The sequence below is a fragment of the Theobroma umbraticum genome, unplaced genomic scaffold, assembly GCF_002168275.2.
Source record: "Theobroma umbraticum cultivar Fairchild unplaced genomic scaffold, ASM216827v3 scaffold_130.0, whole genome shotgun sequence".
Classification (NCBI taxonomy): Eukaryota; Viridiplantae; Streptophyta; class Magnoliopsida; order Malvales; family Malvaceae; genus Theobroma; species Theobroma umbraticum.
In genome coordinates this window covers 3,627,868-3,646,060 of record NW_018397264.1, presented here as the reverse complement: position 1 = coordinate 3,646,060, position 18,193 = coordinate 3,627,868, and the positions used below count along the sequence as shown (strand labels likewise).

Sequence of the window (18,193 nt, the reverse complement as noted above, 5' to 3'; positions counted from 1 at the left end):
CACATCTTTCTTCTCATCTTAGTTCCCTGCTGCCTAAAGTCTTGTGCCTGAAATGCAATATCAAATTAAATGTATCATATTGTGCATCTTATGCATATCAAATTAAATGCATCATACTGTGCACCAATATACAGGGCATAAAGAAACCTTAAAAGAAAGTATTTAAATTAGAAAACCAAAATTGATCAGAATTCTAATAATTTTTAAAACCAACTTTGAAAAGGCAATGGCTTCACCAAAACAAAATTAAGTCCTTGTTTCAGTTACCCATAAAATGCAGTTTGAATAGGACTAACCTGTGAGCGAAGGTTCTCAGTTTTATCCACCAGCAACTCAATTTTCTCACCACGATCAAGGACCTGGCCAAAGCCAAATGTTACTAACAAACAACACACCACATGCAATATATTGGAAGTACTTTCAATTTTATAACACATCTAGCAACTTGCAGAAGCTGGATATCCATCTTATCATGTTTTAACCCTCAAACTACCTCTAGGACATCTACAAAATCAGCAGCAGCCTATTACCTTCTCAATGTTTTCCATCATAACACCCTTGACTTCTGAAACTTGAGCCTTCACTTTGGCAAGTTTGCTGATCTCTTCAGGATGGTCCACACAATACTGCATATGCTCCTTCAATTTGGACCTATTGTGTATAAAGAGCTAAGCATGTCACGAAGAAGTAAACAACAAATCTACGAGAAAAACAAAGACAGCTAAATACCCAAATTCTCTATTCAGGCTATTCGCAGTAGCAGTTGCAGCTTTCCCTCCACCATATCTCTTGTTGAAGTCTTCCTTGACTCGTTCCAGAAATGCAATTGGAACTTGCCTGCCAGCAGATTCAACTGCTACTACACAATAGGCTGCAGCACCAAATGTATTTGACAAAATGAGCATATGAGAAGGATTAAAGAAATTAGGATTTATGACAATAAGCAATCATTTCTTGATTCATTTCCTATTAAAGCCACATTCAACAAATTCACACCAGAAGTCAGCATCCAGATCTATGATCAAAACCAACATGTTTAAGAAAAAGAAAAAATAACCTTCTCTCCCTTTTCTTCTCTAAATGTAATCCATTATGCATATAATCAACAGCTTTAAAACTAACATCAATATGCACACACTTGTTAGCACATGCACCCACGGTGAAGCTAAAAAGTAGCAGCCAGCTGCAATTGATCAATCAGATAGTGACCTGGATATGCCTCATCCATGGGTATAATTAGACGGTGAGGTCCTTGACAAAACACGTTATTAACAATGTGTTGGAAGGTGCTGTTCATTTTTCCATGTTTGATACTAGTTATGTCTTCATGAAATCCTTTTGCTTTTCAACATCATTCTTTACTTTCCACATATTAAGCATTCATTTCGTAACATCAGCATAGAATTAACTTCCATGCATGGTCATTGGAACAAATCCAGATCCAAAACACATATAGATGCATCAATAGAAACATCAAACAGACATTGACTTTTGGGAGGGATGGGAAAAATCAACATGAAATGCAGTTAGCTAAGGAAAAGAGAAAAGGGAAAAGGGAAAAGCATAGAAGTAACAATCAAAATCAAACATACTTCAGACTAGAATGCTTCGTGTAAATTATAAATGGCATAATAACAAAATAAGCTCTCAAATTATGGTAAAATTCTCACTTAAGCCTTTATTATTTTATCTGTGTCAATCGAGACGTCAACCTACTATTTGGTGTCAAGTGATTCCGATTTAGATGGAAATGCTGACAATGTCAAATGTCCCCAAGTAACTCATGTAGGTAGGAATAAGTCGCACCTTTAGCAATGTCAGCATTTCCATTCAAAATTGGATTCATTTGACATCAAAATAATAGGTCAGGGGCTCAATCGACACAAATAAAACACTATGGGCTTAAGTGAGGATTTTATCACAGGTGAAGGGCTTATTTATCATTATGGCATTATAAATTATTTGAACCTTATGCTACATTAACCTGTTAATTTTTAGAGTCATCTCATTAATGCACCCAAATCCCAATATTACCTCCATTCGTCCATCAAAATAACGGACAACCACCACCCTCAAAAGATACAATATCCCTCATTATCGAAACTTTCTGATTCATGCTATATACATCCAAATAAAACATTACCATCTCATTTAAACAGGAAAAAATAAAACACTATCACCCCTAAGCTACACATTCACACTAAAAATCCCCTCAATGATTTTGCCTCTTTTTATTGATTCATTTCACCAGACACCTATGTAGTAAAGATTCAGATAAACCAGCACAAATCACGCACATATTTGCACAAAGAAAGCGGGTGGAAATCAAGTGAATCACCTTCGATGTTTGTAAAAACAAAATTAACCATGGATTGTCCTCATTTCCTTTCAATTAAAAGCTCAAATTCATTTCCTTCCTCTGCGTTTGCTCGGCAACCAAACAGAACATAACCCAAAACTCAGGAATGAAAACAACAGATCCAAACAAAACACCTTTCAGAAAAAAAAAAAGCCCAGATCCAACACGGGGCAATAGCAATCACCCGATCAACAAAAACCAAATCATAACTAAACAACATAAAGGATCGCACATCGATATTAATATCCGAATGATTATATAATTAATCCAAAAATGGAAAGATCCACAGATCAGTCCAACAAAAAAGAAAGTCAACCAACCAAAAGAACACGGACACCCAGATCGCAAATCGCAACCAACAATTTCAAAAAAAAAAAACAAGAGATCTAGAACGAGAAATAAAATATATTCTTACTGAATCCATTTTCAACGAGGTAATTGAAGGTATGGCCATCGCAGTTATAGGTAAACTTGTTGTTGGAAGCAGGGAGCTTCTGGAGACATTGAGCCGCGATGCTGGTGAAATTACCGGTGAACTCGGTATATTCGGCGAGGATCACCGTGCCACGCGCCACGAAGCTGTAGATCAGCGATTGTTGCCCCATCTCGCAAAACCCTAGCCCCAAAGTTTCAGAACCAAAAATCCAAACGAATGGATAAAAAAAATGAAAATAGAGAGATAGAGAGAGAGAAAGAGAGAGAGAGCGAGGGAGGGGCGATGGGATCGGAGAAGGAAATTGGAAAATGAAGAAATGCTGGATTTGCGGTAAATGGATTTATATTTATATATGTACGACGATAATCTTGTTTGTACGTATATATATTTAAGAGTATTTTTTTTATTCCTATTTTACAATTTAGAAAGTGGGGAAATTGCCTTGATATAGTGGGAATTTTGGATTTGGTCGTAAGGGGGGGGAAGGGCGTTGGTGGTGGAAATATCCAAGGTGTTGCCGTGGATTCAGGGGTTCAGAGTCACGCGGTTTTTCGAATTTTGTGGGACAGTTTTGAACTAGGGATTGGCCCATCAGAGAACCTTCCTGACCCACCCCCATTCTATGACTTCTTTTTATTGCTGTTCCTTCCTCTTCTCATGTTATATGTTTGTTTATTGTTTAAAGAAAATGAGAAGGAACCTTTGTGTAGCAATGTGCACGATCCGACGGAAAAGTCAGCTACAAAGATGTACATTTAATCAGTTTTAAAATTTTCATTTTATGCATTTTACAAAAATTAATTTAAAAATAAATAAATTATAATCTTATATACTCAAATATGACACGTTTTATTTTATTTTATAAAAAAATCAAGATTTATGAATACCGTTAATAAAATTTAAATCCAATGTCATTCATTAAAAAAATAATTGAAATATTTAGTCTATAATTTCTTACATATATAAATTTTGATAAAAAAATTAATATAAAGTGTATAAGGATATTATAATTCAAAACGATGATATATGGTTTACCTATGATTACAAACAACTCAAGCCTCCCTTAATATAATGTAGTAGTTCTCTCTATTTAAAAGGATCCAGGGTTTTCCAAAAAAAGTATGATGTATAAATTTTTTTTCTTATAAAATATTTTATTATGGGTTTCAAAGGTTTTGTGCTATTCTTTTGACACGTGCATTGGAAATATCAAATAAATGAGACAATTAAGGTGCAAGACGACTATCTTGGAACTATCATCTTTGTATTGATGCATGAATCCTTGACACTTTCCTTCTTCTATATTGATATATAAAAACCATTGTCACGGAACGCGTGGTACATTTGTCAAGAGCAAATAAACAGTATACAAGTCAAGTTTACAATAAGCATAGTCCTTCTATAAGCTTCCATTTGGTGGTGTGATTTTTGGTTTCCATATTCGTTTTGCTCTATACAACGCAAAGAATATTAACTCATTGATTCAACACTATTATAGATTTCAACAATAGTATAAACTTCCCAAAGAATGTTGGGAATGAGAGATTCGCAAGCAAGGTTACATTCAAGCTAACTAAATAGAAATCGAGTCATTTTCATGCTTCCTCTCTCTTTACGTGACTGATGGCTTTGGTGACTTGAGAATTAAGATTTAATTAAGGTATGAGGGTGACCCCTCCACTCCTTAGGCAGAAGGCTCCACGAGCCAAATGAATTCCTAGTTTGCTTTTTTTTTATTGGATTGTTTGTTCTAAAATTCTTAACCAAATTAAGGTATAACCATTTTTATATATCTTTCAGACTTGATTTTACATTATTCTTTTTTATTTTATATTATTCATTTTTTTCAAAATAAAAAAAAATAAACATAATCATAAGTCAAGTATCTTACCCATTCATATAAGCGATGAACAATTATATTGAGTCAAACTGATAAAATAAAGTAAACTTAACACAAATTATGTCTCCAATTTATAAAAAGTAAACGTAATTATAAAAACATTTATTTGTATTTATTCTTTTATCACATTTATTTAAAATAAATAAATTTATTATTCTTCAATCCCGACCATCATAAATTCAAGATTAATATCAAGAAAAGATTTATTAATAAAATTAGAATATAAGATATCATTATCGAAACAGATCAAATTATTGAATAAATTGAGATAATTTTAAGTAGTTAGCTTAAATATTTAATTATAAAAATTTAGGAAGGGGATCTATCAATATTAGTGAAATGTATGTATTGGATAAACTATTTTAATACTAAATAATAGTTTCTTTTTTCTTTTCGATGGATAATAGTGATATTTTCTGCATATCTTATCTATACTAATTATTTGGCTCTTTTTAACGATATTTTTATTTTAATAATTAAATATTTAATTTATTAATTAATACATTTTTTATTTAAAAAATATAATTCAAATCTCTTATTTTAATTAAAAAAAAACAAGATGTTTGTATTAAGGGACTAGCTGAATGATAGTATGGATAGCGCAGGACGGGTAGCCGCTGCATACCCTAGAGGGCATATTGGGAATTACAGAAAGTCCACTTGCCGCTTCTTTCCCCTCATTTTCCCGCCAAAAAACGGAAGAAAGTTCGAAAAAAAAAAGGCTCCCGATTCATTTCCGATCTCTGCTCCTCTCATCGTCCGTGAGTTGCAGCAACCTCGTTCCTTCCGATGGACATTGACATCCCGCTCCCAGAAGAGCTCGAATTACTCGAAGCCAACTCCCATTTTTACGAAGAACCCTACCTAGACCCTCCCTCACCCGATCCCTCCCCTCCAAAATCACCACCCTCCGAAAACCGCGAAATCGATGGCTCAAAACGCCCTCGGAACTCCGTCGAAACCGAATCACCACCAGAGGAAAACAAGAGAACCAAAACAATTGAGATCGAGGAAGAGGAAGAAGAAGAAAAAGAAAAAGAAGAAGAAGAAGAGGATTGGCTACGGTACTCGCCTCCGCAGGGGAATAACGTTGGGGCCGCAGTTGAAAAGGACGAGGAGGTTTATTTGTCCAGATATGTGTCAGCCATCAACGGCGACTGTGTGCCCGTCACGGCCCCGAGCGGTGGAGAACGGGTGTATGCCAAGATTCGTAGAGCGCAGAGAGATGAAAGACTAAAGAAATTGAATATCAAAGAACGATCTAACGGTAGGAAACAAAGAGGAATTTAGGTGTTGGAGATTTAATTTTTTTTTCAAGTGAATTGTGGAGAAGCTAGAATAATAGGATTAATTAGAAAACATAAGAAATTTAGCATAATTAAAAAAACATTCTTAAATTTCTATAACAATAGTTATGTGGTTGTCGCATATGGTTAAATTAATGTTTGAATTCTTTGCAGGCCTCATTTTTGAACCAGTCAATGTTCTATTGCAAAGAGTGGAACAACAGGTTTTTACCAAGGTACATGCCATTGTGATTAATTTCACGGCAAAATTAATGTTTAACTCTTTTGACTGCTCTAACTTGTTTCTTTGTATTACATCTTCTTGTTTGAAAATCTTTGCAAAAAAGAAGAATTAATGAGTTAAATATGAAGTGGAGAGCTTGTGACAAACGAATCGAATATTACAATTTTGTAGATTATCAAGCATTTCATGGTCCATCATATCATGTTTTTGATGTCCTACTAGCTAGTTTTTAAGCTTTTGCTTCAATTTTCATTAGTGCTTAAATAAATTCAATTGTACTCCTTGGCTTTATTAATGATGGTCACACATGGTCTTGTAATTTTTCTATGGAAAGAATGTTTTTGACAAGTCATTTATCGGGTTTTGAAGGCCTTGCAAGCGAGTTCTGAACATCAGAGTGATATACCTCTTCGCGACACACCTATGGTCCATGAACAACTTTGGGTCGACAAATATGCTCCAAGTTCATTCACTGAGCTTCTTAGTGATGAACAGACAAATCGTGAGGTATACAGTGGTTATTCGTACAATTGCTTCTGAAAGATGATAAGAATTTTAAGGTTATTTTTTTTCTTAACTATATCATTAGTGCTCAAGTCTTGATGGTAGTCTTACCATAGGTCCTTCTGTGGTTAAAACAATGGGATTCCTGTGTTTTTGGATCTGAAATTAGAAGTACCTCAGATGAGGTTTTGTCAGCTCTCAGACGTCATTCTTCTACTCAACATCAAAAAACTTTTGATTCAAATTTTTCAAGAAAGAGCAGAGGACATAGATGGAGTAGTGGAAGTTACAGACCCATTAATAATGTGGACCAAAGGAACAATAATCTAAAAGGTATGCAGGAATTGTGGAACAAAAAGTCAAGGCTCACTGGTCCACCAGAACAGAAGGTAAGCAATGGAACATTTGAGGGAAACTTGTTTTAGTTGATATATTTCCTTGACTTCTTGTCTCATTCTGGATGGCATGCCTTCCGGTTAATGCATTTCCTTCAGTAAGTTGAGAAATTAAAAAATCATTTCAATTTGGCACCAAATTGGACCTAAGAGATATCACCAGAGAAGACTAGTCTATCAGATCATGTTTTACAAGGAGTGGCACACTGTTTTTAAGCACTTGTTTTGCTAACCAACTTGATCCATGTTCCTGGTAATTCTGGTTTATGTTAGCTGCTTACTATAACCATAATATCTCTTGATCTCAGTTGAAAAAAGTCTAGTTTTTCACTTGGTACATGATTTTGTTTGAATTTTTTCATATGTTAATATGCAAAACACTGCCTAGGAATATGATTTTTTACCATGAATGCTTCATTTGAGAAATCATCCCTTGCTTACCTGTTTGGTGCATTTAAATCAAATGTGAAGAACAGGTTTAACATAAAACTCTAACATCTCTTGCTACTAGTTGACAAGTCTTATGCATTTCATGCATTTCACTTGGTTGATGACATAAAAATAAACAAGAAAATCCATTTCTAGTAGATTAAGAATCGTTTGAAATTTGCTTCATGGTCTTTTAGTGCTCTTCATCATCAACTTTTAAGTTTGAAATCCAGTACTAATGGAATCTTATGGCCATTGCAGATTCTCTTACTTTGTGGTCCTCCAGGGCTTGGAAAGACTACACTAGCACATGTAGCTGCAAAGCATTGCGGATACCATGTTGTGGAGGTCTTTTCTGTTTAGCTTTTAGTCTCACATGGTCCTGTAGAGTTATAAGCATTGCAGGCAATTAGATATCTTTGCCTTCAATCGTTGCATTAAGCAGTTTCTGAGTTTTCTGTGTGATACTGTGCATTCAACATGATTTGCTTTGCCATAGAGGAAGTATTTTGTGAATTTCATTGGCCAAAAATTATTTTATAGAAAGTCATGGATATGTTATGAATTTGCACATGAAATATATTAACTCAATCAGTTCATGCTCCAACACTTGGTGCCGTTAATCTTGCTATAGTAGCATTGATAGGTCTAGCATGTTATTCTTACCTGATTATTTTTGTTTATATATATGTTCAGGACTTAAATTTTATCTATTTTATTGTCTTCATTTTGGAGCTTTACTTCTCTTCTGGCTCAAATGTCTGCATAGATCTGCTTAAGTATTTGATATGAGTTCTGTGTAGGTTAATGCTAGCGATGATCGGTCATCATCAACAATTGAAACGAAAATCCTTGATGTGGTTCAGATGAACTCTGTCATGGCTGATTCGAGACCCAAATGTCTGGTTGGTTATCAATTGTAACTTATGAAAGTTTCACACTTTGTTTTATGAATTTGTGGCTCAAACAAAAGCTTGTTGAGTTGTTTGTAGGTGATTGATGAAATAGATGGAGCTCTTGGTGATGGGAAGGGTGCTGTGGACGTTATCTTAAAGATGGTATGACATTGTTCCCATAGTTTTTTTCTGATTGATGGTTCCCATTGTTGGTGTCCTGTGGGTCATGCTTTTAGTCACTAGATTATACTCAAACAAGCTTCACTACCTTCCTTCACATTCTCTCTTTCAGTCAGTATTTTGGTGTTTTATTTGTTTTCTGCATGGTGTTAGAAGGTTGTAATACAGGAAGAAAGCTTACTTTCTACCAATTCATCAAAACTTACTTTCAATCACTCTAAAGAAAATGCCAAAATATTCTCTCTTTAGAATTTCCAAATGTTGTAAACTTTGTTAGTGAAGGTTGTCCCAACTTCTAAATTGGTTATGTGCGGTCAAAGTTAGCACAAGCTCTGCGAGAACCTTTGTTTAAATTGGTGTTTCATAAGTATATCACTGAAATTCTATAAGCCTTTAGTAGAGTTATAACAAAATGTTATACAATCTACAAGGACTTTGAGTTGGCATCTAATCATGGTTAACAACATAGCTAGTCATATGTTTTACTTAATTCTATTACTGTTACTCTTTTGAGGTGGTGATCAGTTGCTTTATAAATGTTCTCAAGTTATCTGAAGTTTGAATTACCATTTTATGTCTCCCTGACTTCTCCTGCATTAATAATTCCAATTTGGTAATGGCATTTGTTTAGCTTTATAATTTTTTTCTGTATAGTGATTCAGTTATAGAATTACACAATGCAGGTGTCTGCTGAAAGGAAGTCTGATTTTGGAAGGGAAAATAATGCTAACAAAAAGGGACGTAAAACTGCATCCCTATCAAGACCTGTGAGTTTTAAATGTTATACATGGTCTATTTAATAATGGTATCTGTGGGTGTCATTAAATGCGTGGGCCATCTATGTAGGTGATTTGCATATGTAATGACCTATACGCACCTGCCTTAAGACCATTGCGTCAGGTAGCAAAGTAAGTTCTATTTGCTGTCAAGATTAAAAAGCATGTTGATGATTTGATTCAGTGTTGATGGTACTTCTTATTTTGATTCTTTCTTCTGGTTTCTTTTTGCTTGAATTTATATGAAAATTCTCGTTCCACAATCCATTTTTTTGGTGTTTGATGGTAACAGTTTTTGAATTCAGATAGCACGTTGAATCAGTTTCAGTTACTGATGCTTTCTGATTTTCATTTTCTTGTTGGTGCTTTAGTCAAAATTCTCTTTCCAAGTTTGTGTTTATATCATAGAAATTTCCCCTTTATGCCTATCTCATTGGAGTTTACTATTATCTTGACAATATCAAATATTTTTTACAGGGTTCATATATTTGTACAGCCAACAGTGAGTCGTATAGTAAACAGGTGATGATTCGTTTTTGCAATATCATTACTTAATGGTTGTAATGGTTCAAGTTGCTTCCAAAGTTTTCAAATCCAACATGTACATAATTGTATTAGCTAGTTATAGTTTGCAGTGTAACTTGATAACAGACTGCTATGCACGTTGATAGTGAGATGCAAAATATATTTGTGACAAGGAAGAAAAGGTAATCTGTGAACTTGATTTTTTAATATTACTTTTTAACAGGCTCAAGTATATATGTAACAAGGAGGGAATGAAAACAAGTTCCATTGCCCTTACTGCACTTGCAGATTACACTGGTGAGTTTTATTGCTTGTTATTGAGAGGTTATTTTTAGTTTCATCAGTCAAGATATTCATAATTAGTAAAGATTCTTTGTCCCCAAATTTCTTGTTCTCTTGTTTATGTTGGTTCTATCTGGGCCTTTGGTTTTTGAGTTATAATCCCGCTTACAATATGATCGTTTATAGTTGGGTCTAACATGAACTATTTTAGCTTTTTCTCTTCTTGCCTTCTAACCATTTTTCACTGTCTTATCTTCTTTCCCTTTTGTTAAAATTTTTACAGAATGTGATATAAGGTCGTGCTTGAATACTCTCCAGTTTCTCAACAAGAAGAAGGAAGCCCTCAATGTGGTAGGACTGTTATGTCATCTGATGTTTTTGAACACATTCATTAAGAAATCTAGCACTATAACAAGGAGGGGTTTGGCTAATCTTAACAATTGTAAAGAGAAGTTCAAGGTTTAAAATTTGGAAACAGATGCTGCCAGAATTATTCTTTAGGCTTTTCTTATCAGAAGAATCAAGAAAACAGATTCTTCTGCTGTACTGGTTTACAATATTATAGTTTCGGGTGTAATGCAATGCGTGGTAAGTGTATAAAGGTATAATGGAAGTCATGTATAGTTTTCTACCTCAACAATCAAATTTGTTTCAAAGGAGGTTCTGAGGTATTCATGACCCAGTCTTCATTTAATTCTAGAATTCCTATCTGTTGAGATATTTAATATGTAGTTTATGGGTAAATGTAGTTATTAATTTGCTCTGTTCGAATTATTAGTCATTTCTGAAGGCTAAAGAAGCATCCGAAGATCTTCCACTGTAGTTTTGCTGCAAATATTTACACTTTAGATGAATGAAATCGTGCTATCTCTTCCCTGTGCAAGCTTGCTTGCTAATCTTAACCCTTAAGTAGTTTAGATCAGATTTTTAACTGCTTTCTTCAATTCAATCTAATAGGTGTATGAGAAGTAATATCAATTGTGAAGAGAAACTCACTACTGTTTTAGTTGTCTGCTTCCTTCTTCCCTTCTAAATCTATTCTTGCAAACTGTGGTAAACAAATTGCAGTTATGTTTTTAATCTAATTCATTTTTTTTCCATTTTCAAATTTTAACGGAAGGGTATATATATTTATGTTGGTCAATTGAGTATGATAAGCATGCTTTACTGTTTCCCAGATGGAGATCAGTTCACAAGTGGTTGGCCGAAAGGACATGTCAAAAAGTGCTTTTGATATATGGAAAGAGGTATGGTAGTGATCCATTGAAATTGTCCTAGTTAGTTGATTATCCTATCAAGCATCTTTATATGTGAGGATGCTACTCTCCAGATTTTCCAAAAAAGAAAATTGAAGCGGGACAGAAAATCTAACAGCAGCTCTGGCAGTAGCTACGGTGAATTTGACTTTTTACACTCCCTCATATCTAACCGGTAAATATTAGATGCCTCCAGATGTCTTGTATTCCAATTCTTTTTAGGTTTTATTATTTTTCATTTTCTGTTTGTCTCCAAAACACTACCCAATGGTGTGATCTGATCCTTGTATTTGGACCAGAACGCTTTTTGTTTTTGTTGTTTTAAATCTGTTGCCTCTAAGCTCTAGTTAGCAATGACCATGCAGTGGTGATTATGATGTAATTTTGGATGGGATCCATGAAAACATTTTGCAACTCCAATATCATGATCCAGTGATGCAAAAGACAGTAAGCCTTTCTCATCTTTATTTGTGGATGTCCTATTCATATGGTTATAAAATTTTGTGCACTGCCTTGTTCTACTTTTACAATGTGATTTTTTGCCATATGCTCATGTTATTTGAAGGTCAAATGCTTAAATTCTCTAGGTGTCTCTGATCTAATGCAACAATATGTTATGCGGACACAGCAAATGCCCCTTCAAGGTGAATACGTGCAGTGCCTGCATTCAAGTGCCTGCCATGTTTCTTCACTCTGTTGATGATGTATGCTTCTAAACACCCATCTGCTTTATCTTTCATTGCAGTTTATCAGCCTTTTATTGCAATTACTTTGCATCGAATGGTTGCCCAAGTCCAAAAGCCAATTATTGAGTGGCCAAAGTCGTATCAAAGGTGAGCTCTACTCCATGCCTGAGTGCCATAGAACCCAATGTCAAACATGGAGGACTAACAGTCTCACAATATTGTATCTGGTGTAATCCTTCAGATACCGAACAATGCTAATGGAAAAGACAGATATTCTAAGGTCTTGGCACCAGAAAAGTCCACCGTATATTTCAAGACATTTTTCGACCAAGTCCTGTATAGAGGACTTGATTTCTCCTTTGTTGCATATCTTGTCACCACCAAACTTGAGACCGGTAATTAATTTAATTCTTACTTTTACCTTTTTTGGGCCTGGTTCTCAATCCCGTGGTTCATGTCTTCTTTACTTCAAAAATGTTTTTTTATTTGAATTCCATTTGATATATTATATTACTCTTTTGAGTGGGTTTGCACCATTATTTGCTAATGGGAGACTGTTTGTTCATTGAATACTGGGAAATTTTTTGGACAGTTATAATCAATGATATTCTGCACAGAAAATCTTGCACCTGAGGTTTGAGGAAATGGGATACATATCTTATTTGCAACTTTACATAACTATGTATTATATACATTGGTGCTTGACTCGTACTTTGAGTTGAAGCAATTAAAGGTTATTAAATTTAAGTTCCCATTGTTATTAAAGAATCTCGGAAGACGGTATGGTGCTTGCAAAGGTATGCAAGAAGCTCAGCTTTGGGCAGGGCTATGTGCAATCAAATGGTTGTAGGCTCTTGGATAGGCATTGTCCACAAGGTTAAGTATGCAATTACCATGAAATTTTTGGTTCTTTTCAGCAAACTAATGATATATGTCTAGAAAAAGATTGTTATGAGTCCTTAAGTAATTTTTGGTTCCTTAAGTCTATCAATGGATTTGTGTCGTATTCAGTATATCAATCTTCAAGGAGGGAATTAATTTATGGTCTTCACAAACTCTGAGAGTGCACATTGGAAAAGGTAATTTTAATCAGAAGGGATGATGTTGTGGACAATGTTGCTTCATTTTTTGTTTAGGGATGCTAAGCTCTTTGCACTAGTTAAAGCGATGGTTCTGTAAAGGTAGGTATTATTTAGTCTTTTGGTTGCTTACTACTATGCATTTCTAGTTCATGCTCATAATGCCTGAGGTAACTCTCATACATATAGATACTTGCTTATAGAGACATGATATCAATTATTTATTTTGACTTGATTGATATTAATTGGCCTGCTTTAATCAGGACATAGGATGCCTACTATTAACACTGACTTTGGCTTCCCCTCTCTCTTCCCTGCTAGTGCATGTGTCTAGAAATTTCCCTTTTTGTTTTTATCCCTATTCTCTCTTAACAAAAAAAGGATAGCAGTTTGCCCATTTTCTCATTTCTGTGGCTTCTCATGTGGTTCAACAGGTGGCATTGCACTTATTATCAGAAACTGAGAAGAATGATTTGGCTCAATTAGTTAATGTCATGGTGTCCTATTCGATAACCTATAAGAATGCCAAGTCTGATTCTCTGTCCACTAACCTTGGACAAGAAGCAATTGTAGATGCCTCAGCACTCTCTTTTGACCCTCCCATTGGTGAATTTATTAAATACAAGGTTTAAAGTTGTGCTTTATGTTTCATGGCATGTAATTTTATTCATTATTTCATGATTCTGACCTGAATATCAATCTCTCTGAATTAAGCAGGACTACACATCAGATCATCATGTACTTGCCTTAGCTATGAAGCAGGTTTTATTGCATGAGGTAAGTAATGTAGTTTCTTGATAGTCTGCTGTATATATTTCTTCTATACCATTAAGATTTAGTAGTACGATTGTTCGCTGATGCCTATCGATTGTTGGCATATAGCCTGATGACTGTTATTGGTTCTGAGGTTGGGCTTTAGAGAAAGAAAATTGAAACAGACTATGTTAGTTCTCACTAGGTTGTAACAATTTACTATGCCTTTCAATCTCAGTAATCTGTTATATAACTGGATTATAATCCCAAAAATCTATGATTGACAATTTTAAGATTGCTTCAGGTAAATAGGGAGTGTGATCCTCAAATATATGTGGTGGAGGAAAGCATTTTTGGTTCTATTCTTGGTGAGATGTTTGCTGCATGTAACAAGAATTCATTCCAGAAGAAGAAACAAGACTAGGGAACACATATAGGAAAAACTATTGTTATTTTATTTGGTGTCATGCATCTGATTTCTGAAGTTTTGTCAATGACACTGCTGTTATCTAATCCTTTCATTCATTTTGTTTAGAGTTTTAATATCTTGAACATTTGACGATGTAGATAGGGAGCATCTTTGTTTTTCCTAGCCAGGCAAAGGAAACATGTATATGTTGTAAAGACATAGCTATTTGAGAGAACAGTGATGTTGCAGTTTTTTTTCACTTTTGAAGCTTTGTAGGTGGCCCAAAACATTTTTGTAGGGTCCCATTTTTAACTCCCTGTTATGTGAGAAAATCAAGGATCTACTCATAATAAATAAGTTAAAAAGCAAAGAAGATCAAATTTACTATTTCAGTGGCATGTAAATTTCAGCAAATGCATAATGAGGTTTGAAGATTTGGAGCCAGTGTTAGGTGCCATTTTCATGGATTTAAATTATTGAGCATCTGGGTGCATTTTGCCATTTCCCTACTTCCAGTTAGACCTGCCTTGAGTTAAAATTGTTGCTTCCCTTAGAACCACAGTAAGAAGTGTTGAATCTGTCAATTTAGTTCAAAAAAAGAGTTGAATATTTTCTTGCATGTTTAGTTTATCTTTAAAATATTTTCTTTATGCTTGGATATATTTTAAGCTTTCAATTATTACCACAATCTCTTGTCCCTGTGAGTGGCATGTATGTCTTCAACCTTTTTCGCCTTCTTTTGGGAAGGAAATTTAAGTACAAATAAATTTTGTTACATATTGTTGTGAGTAGTAACTATTTTTGTAGTCACTTCTGATTTCAGGTCGAGAAGCAAAAGATTTTGCAAGTAAGCATTGGAAAATCAGTGCATACAACAGATGGATGCAGCAATGGAGACCAGAATTTCATTGGGAAAGGGGTCAGTGGAGCAAAATCTGCTAAACCTATTTGTGAGAATGCAGTTGCAGGTGCAAAGAACTTTGAAAATGTGAAGAATATATCCAATACAAGGCAAGGTTTTCCAAGTACCTCCACAGTTTCATCATCTTTAGTTTCTAGCAGAACTGCCTCCACTGGTGCAAAGCAAAAATCCACTGCAGATACCAGGAAGCCACCCAGTGGTTTCAATTTTTTTGAAAGGTGATCATTTTGACCTTGTTCTTTTAATTTTCATTTCTAATATGTTAACCTTCTTTATCCTTTTTGTTATTGCTATGTTAATACCAAGTTTGACTAATAAAAACCTGGCTCTTTGATGGTCCATCCCTATTGCTTAAACTTCATATTATTGCTATTTCTTTGGTGTCTTTGATTGCCTTATGAAATATGACCATCTTTTAATGCCATTAGAGTTTCCAAACATTTATTTTTCTAGATGATTGAGTATTGTGGTTAAGCTGAGGTCAACATGTATTTGAAGGTTTCTCTTATTGATCTCACCTCACCTTCATTTCTGCATTAGGCACACTGTTTCAGAACTCTCAGCAAATTCCCTGGCTTCTTTAGCTGTCTTTCTCCCTCGCTTTTCTTGTAGTTGTATATAGTTGTATTTGTCAGTTTGGGACTATCATGTCCGCCATTTGTTGGTGGAGGACTAATCAATTATGTTACCTTTGATCATAAGTCATAACTTGATAGCTAATGTAGGTTCAGTGCCAGTTCATGAAGAAATCTCATCTGGTTTATAAAAATAACCAGTAGGGGATCATACCAGAATACATTAGCTACAGCATGTTTATTATCTTTTCTATTTGCTGATAATTTTTGTTGATTATGATCCAGGTTTAGAAAACCAAGCAGCAAAGGTTCTCAGGATTCTGAAATTGCTGATGTGAAGGAAGTGACATTGGAAAGAGATTTGCGCCCTTTGTTGTTCAAATTTAATGAGGTAAGTTCCCAGCATTTAACTTCATTTTATCATTATGAAGTTGCAAATTGTGCACATCTTTAGACTACGTAATGAGTTAATGACTGGTAGATGACTGGTTGAGTGGTCATGTCATGAATGTTGCATTAAAATGACAGGGTCACTTGCTCGGTGGTTATGCTGAAAGGACTGATTTACAAATTCTCATGTTTGCATTCCCACTTTCTCTTTGGTTAACAAAATTATAATGCTATCTTTTCATCAAGAATTTCAGGGCTATAAGCATATAGGCATTTAGCAGAATGTTTCAAGTCACTTTTCACTCTTCTCCAATATTTTGCTTTTTCTTCTTAGCTTTTTCATACTGCAAGCTATGCCTCTTGTTCTTCTGTATAGTACATTAGCTGACTTGCCACAAGGTGCAAAAATCAAAAGCTTTCTTTTTCATAAATAAACAGCATTAGAAAGTTAATTTAACTACCATTGCACAACCTACAAGTTAAAATAACCTAACAAATTTTCTCCTTGGTTTAAAATCCAATATGGGATTTAAGTGGTGGTGCCAAATGTAAACACTAAGCATGAATTCTACCAACTCAACTTCCCAACCTCTGAATAACCTGAAAATTGCATTGCCAATTGCCAACTAAGTGCTTGTTGATCCATTTTAAAATTTTCATAATCATATGTAATATTTTGGAATTTGACTTCATTCTCATACAAATTTCTCGGAGCATGTGACATTGCTATGAGTGCAAATTAGGGTTCGTATCTAGGTGCCCTTAGATAGTAGTGCAACCAATTTACAAGAAAAAAAACGAACTGAGAGATCATCATCTGGATTATTGGTACTAGAAATTTCATAATATCAGCTACCTCCTGGAAGGTAGTGATAAATCTGTTTCGTCACTACTGGTTACCCTGCTTTAGTAACTTCAATTTCCAAAACTAACAGTATCTAATGGACTGAACAATATTCTGTGTTGTTTTTGCTTTTCTTTTGTATGCAGGGTTTTACAAATGCTGTAAAGAGGCCAGTTCGAATGCGTGAATTTCTGCTAAGATGAATTTCCGTTCAAGCAATATATAAATGCTAATTTCCTGTACTAAATGAAATACACTGATATTCTTTACATTACAAAAACTATAGTGTTTCCTACAATGTTCTTTTATATAGTCAATTCTCTTGTACATTCTTTTGATAGAAAAAAGAAAGCTAAAAACTAACAGGGCAGGGTAATTCTCACTTCTCAGATGTTTTCTCCTGAATTCTAGCGACTTGAGCAGGGAAAATCTTGTTCACATACTTGAAAGTCTTGCACCAGTGGTTCATGGTTCTCAAGTACTGCATCCTCTATGTAATTATTTTTGCAGATATCTGCATCCCTTTTTGTCAAGCTTGGAATTGATCAAGTAGTGCATGGTATCTTGCCATTGATACTTGCATGATCCAATATAGTTCCTTAAGATACTATCTTGAAGCAGCATGCCAAAACCTGGACCAACCGGGCGGAATCTGAACGTAGGTGAAGATTTTCCTTGCCAATCATTCTCTGTTTGATCGTCTACCCTACTTAAACACAACCAAAAAAAAAAAAACAAAAGGAGAAAAAGGATGTTTGTCTTAAACTCCTAGGACTCCGTTCCCTGCACCAATTAAATTCCTAAGGTAATCTTCAGCACTACCTGCATCATCCAGCAGCATAACTCTGCATCCCTTCTATCTGGAAGCTAACACATGCCTTCAATGTCCAATTGTAAACATTCAAGTAAAAAATATCAAGGGGTACATGTGACAAATCCAGAAGGTTGAAGTCTTTACACTTGAACACTTCCACCACCAGCAGATGCGGTATTTCCATCTGGTGGACTGATTGATATCCAAAGCAAAGATACCGTAATGGACACAAGCCCTGACCAAACGTATACGA

The 18,193-nt window shown here is 34.8% G+C and overlaps 3 protein-coding genes across 5 annotated transcripts in view; 1 reads left to right on the top strand and 2 right to left on the bottom strand.

Annotated features, from left to right (window-relative positions):
* Positions 1–2: 2 nt before the first annotated feature.
* Positions 3–3,240, bottom strand: LOC110421422 (vesicle-associated membrane protein 722; the record flags this gene model as incomplete). Its single annotated transcript, XM_021435024.2, has 5 exons — positions 2,775–3,240; positions 730–871; positions 531–651; positions 297–359; positions 3–47 (listed from the first exon to the last, which is right to left on the bottom strand). Coding segments are annotated over exons 1-5 (561 nt in total), but the record flags the coding sequence as incomplete, so codon positions are not given.
* Positions 3,241–5,413: 2,173 nt separating this feature from the next.
* Positions 5,414–18,187, top strand: CTF18 (P-loop containing nucleoside triphosphate hydrolases superfamily protein). 3 transcript variants are annotated; one of them, XM_021435313.2, is made up of 23 exons: positions 5,414–5,962; positions 6,156–6,217; positions 6,595–6,732; positions 6,846–7,118; positions 7,815–7,901; positions 8,357–8,458; positions 8,546–8,611; positions 9,313–9,396; positions 9,476–9,537; positions 9,883–9,927; positions 10,154–10,227; positions 10,496–10,563; positions 11,391–11,459; positions 11,543–11,643; positions 11,834–11,915; positions 12,034–12,112; positions 12,214–12,301; positions 12,396–12,549; positions 13,668–13,859; positions 13,951–14,010; positions 15,219–15,535; positions 16,178–16,283; positions 17,273–18,187. In XM_021435313.2, the coding sequence occupies exons 1-23, from the start codon at positions 5,485–5,487 to the stop codon at positions 17,327–17,329; spliced, it is 2,844 nt and encodes a 947-aa protein (XP_021290988.1). In that variant the 5' UTR covers positions 5,414–5,484; the 3' UTR covers positions 17,330–18,187. The 3 variants fall into 3 exon arrangements, with proteins under 3 accessions (XP_021290988.1, XP_021290987.1, XP_089640608.1); XM_021435312.2 differs by having other exon boundaries at positions 9,298–9,396; XM_089784482.1 differs by lacking the exons at positions 16,178–16,283; positions 17,273–18,187 and having other exon boundaries at positions 9,298–9,396; positions 15,203–15,476.
* Positions 17,954–18,193, bottom strand: part of LOC110421421 (cellulose synthase-like protein D1) — a 4,423-nt gene continuing 4,183 nt past the window's right edge. The window contains exon 5 of the mRNA XM_021435023.1: positions 17,954–18,004. Coding sequence (XP_021290698.1) covers positions 17,954–18,004 — 51 coding nt within the window. The remainder of the gene's footprint in view (positions 18,005–18,193) is intronic.

What these genes read in the sequence shown, in the direction of transcription:
- CTF18 (XM_021435312.2), top strand. Translation starts at nt 5,485, where the DNA reads ATGGACATTGACATCCCGCTCCCAGAAGAGCTCGAATTACTCGAAGCC. An exon ending in ATTCGAGACCCAAATGTCTG is followed by an intron (nt 8,459 to 8,545) that starts GTTGGTTATCAA and finishes AGTTGTTTGTAG; the next exon opens with GTGATTGATGAAATAGATGG. An exon ending in ATCCAGTGATGCAAAAGACA is followed by an intron (nt 11,916 to 12,033) that starts GTAAGCCTTTCT and finishes TGTTATTTGAAG; the next exon opens with GTCAAATGCTTAAATTCTCT.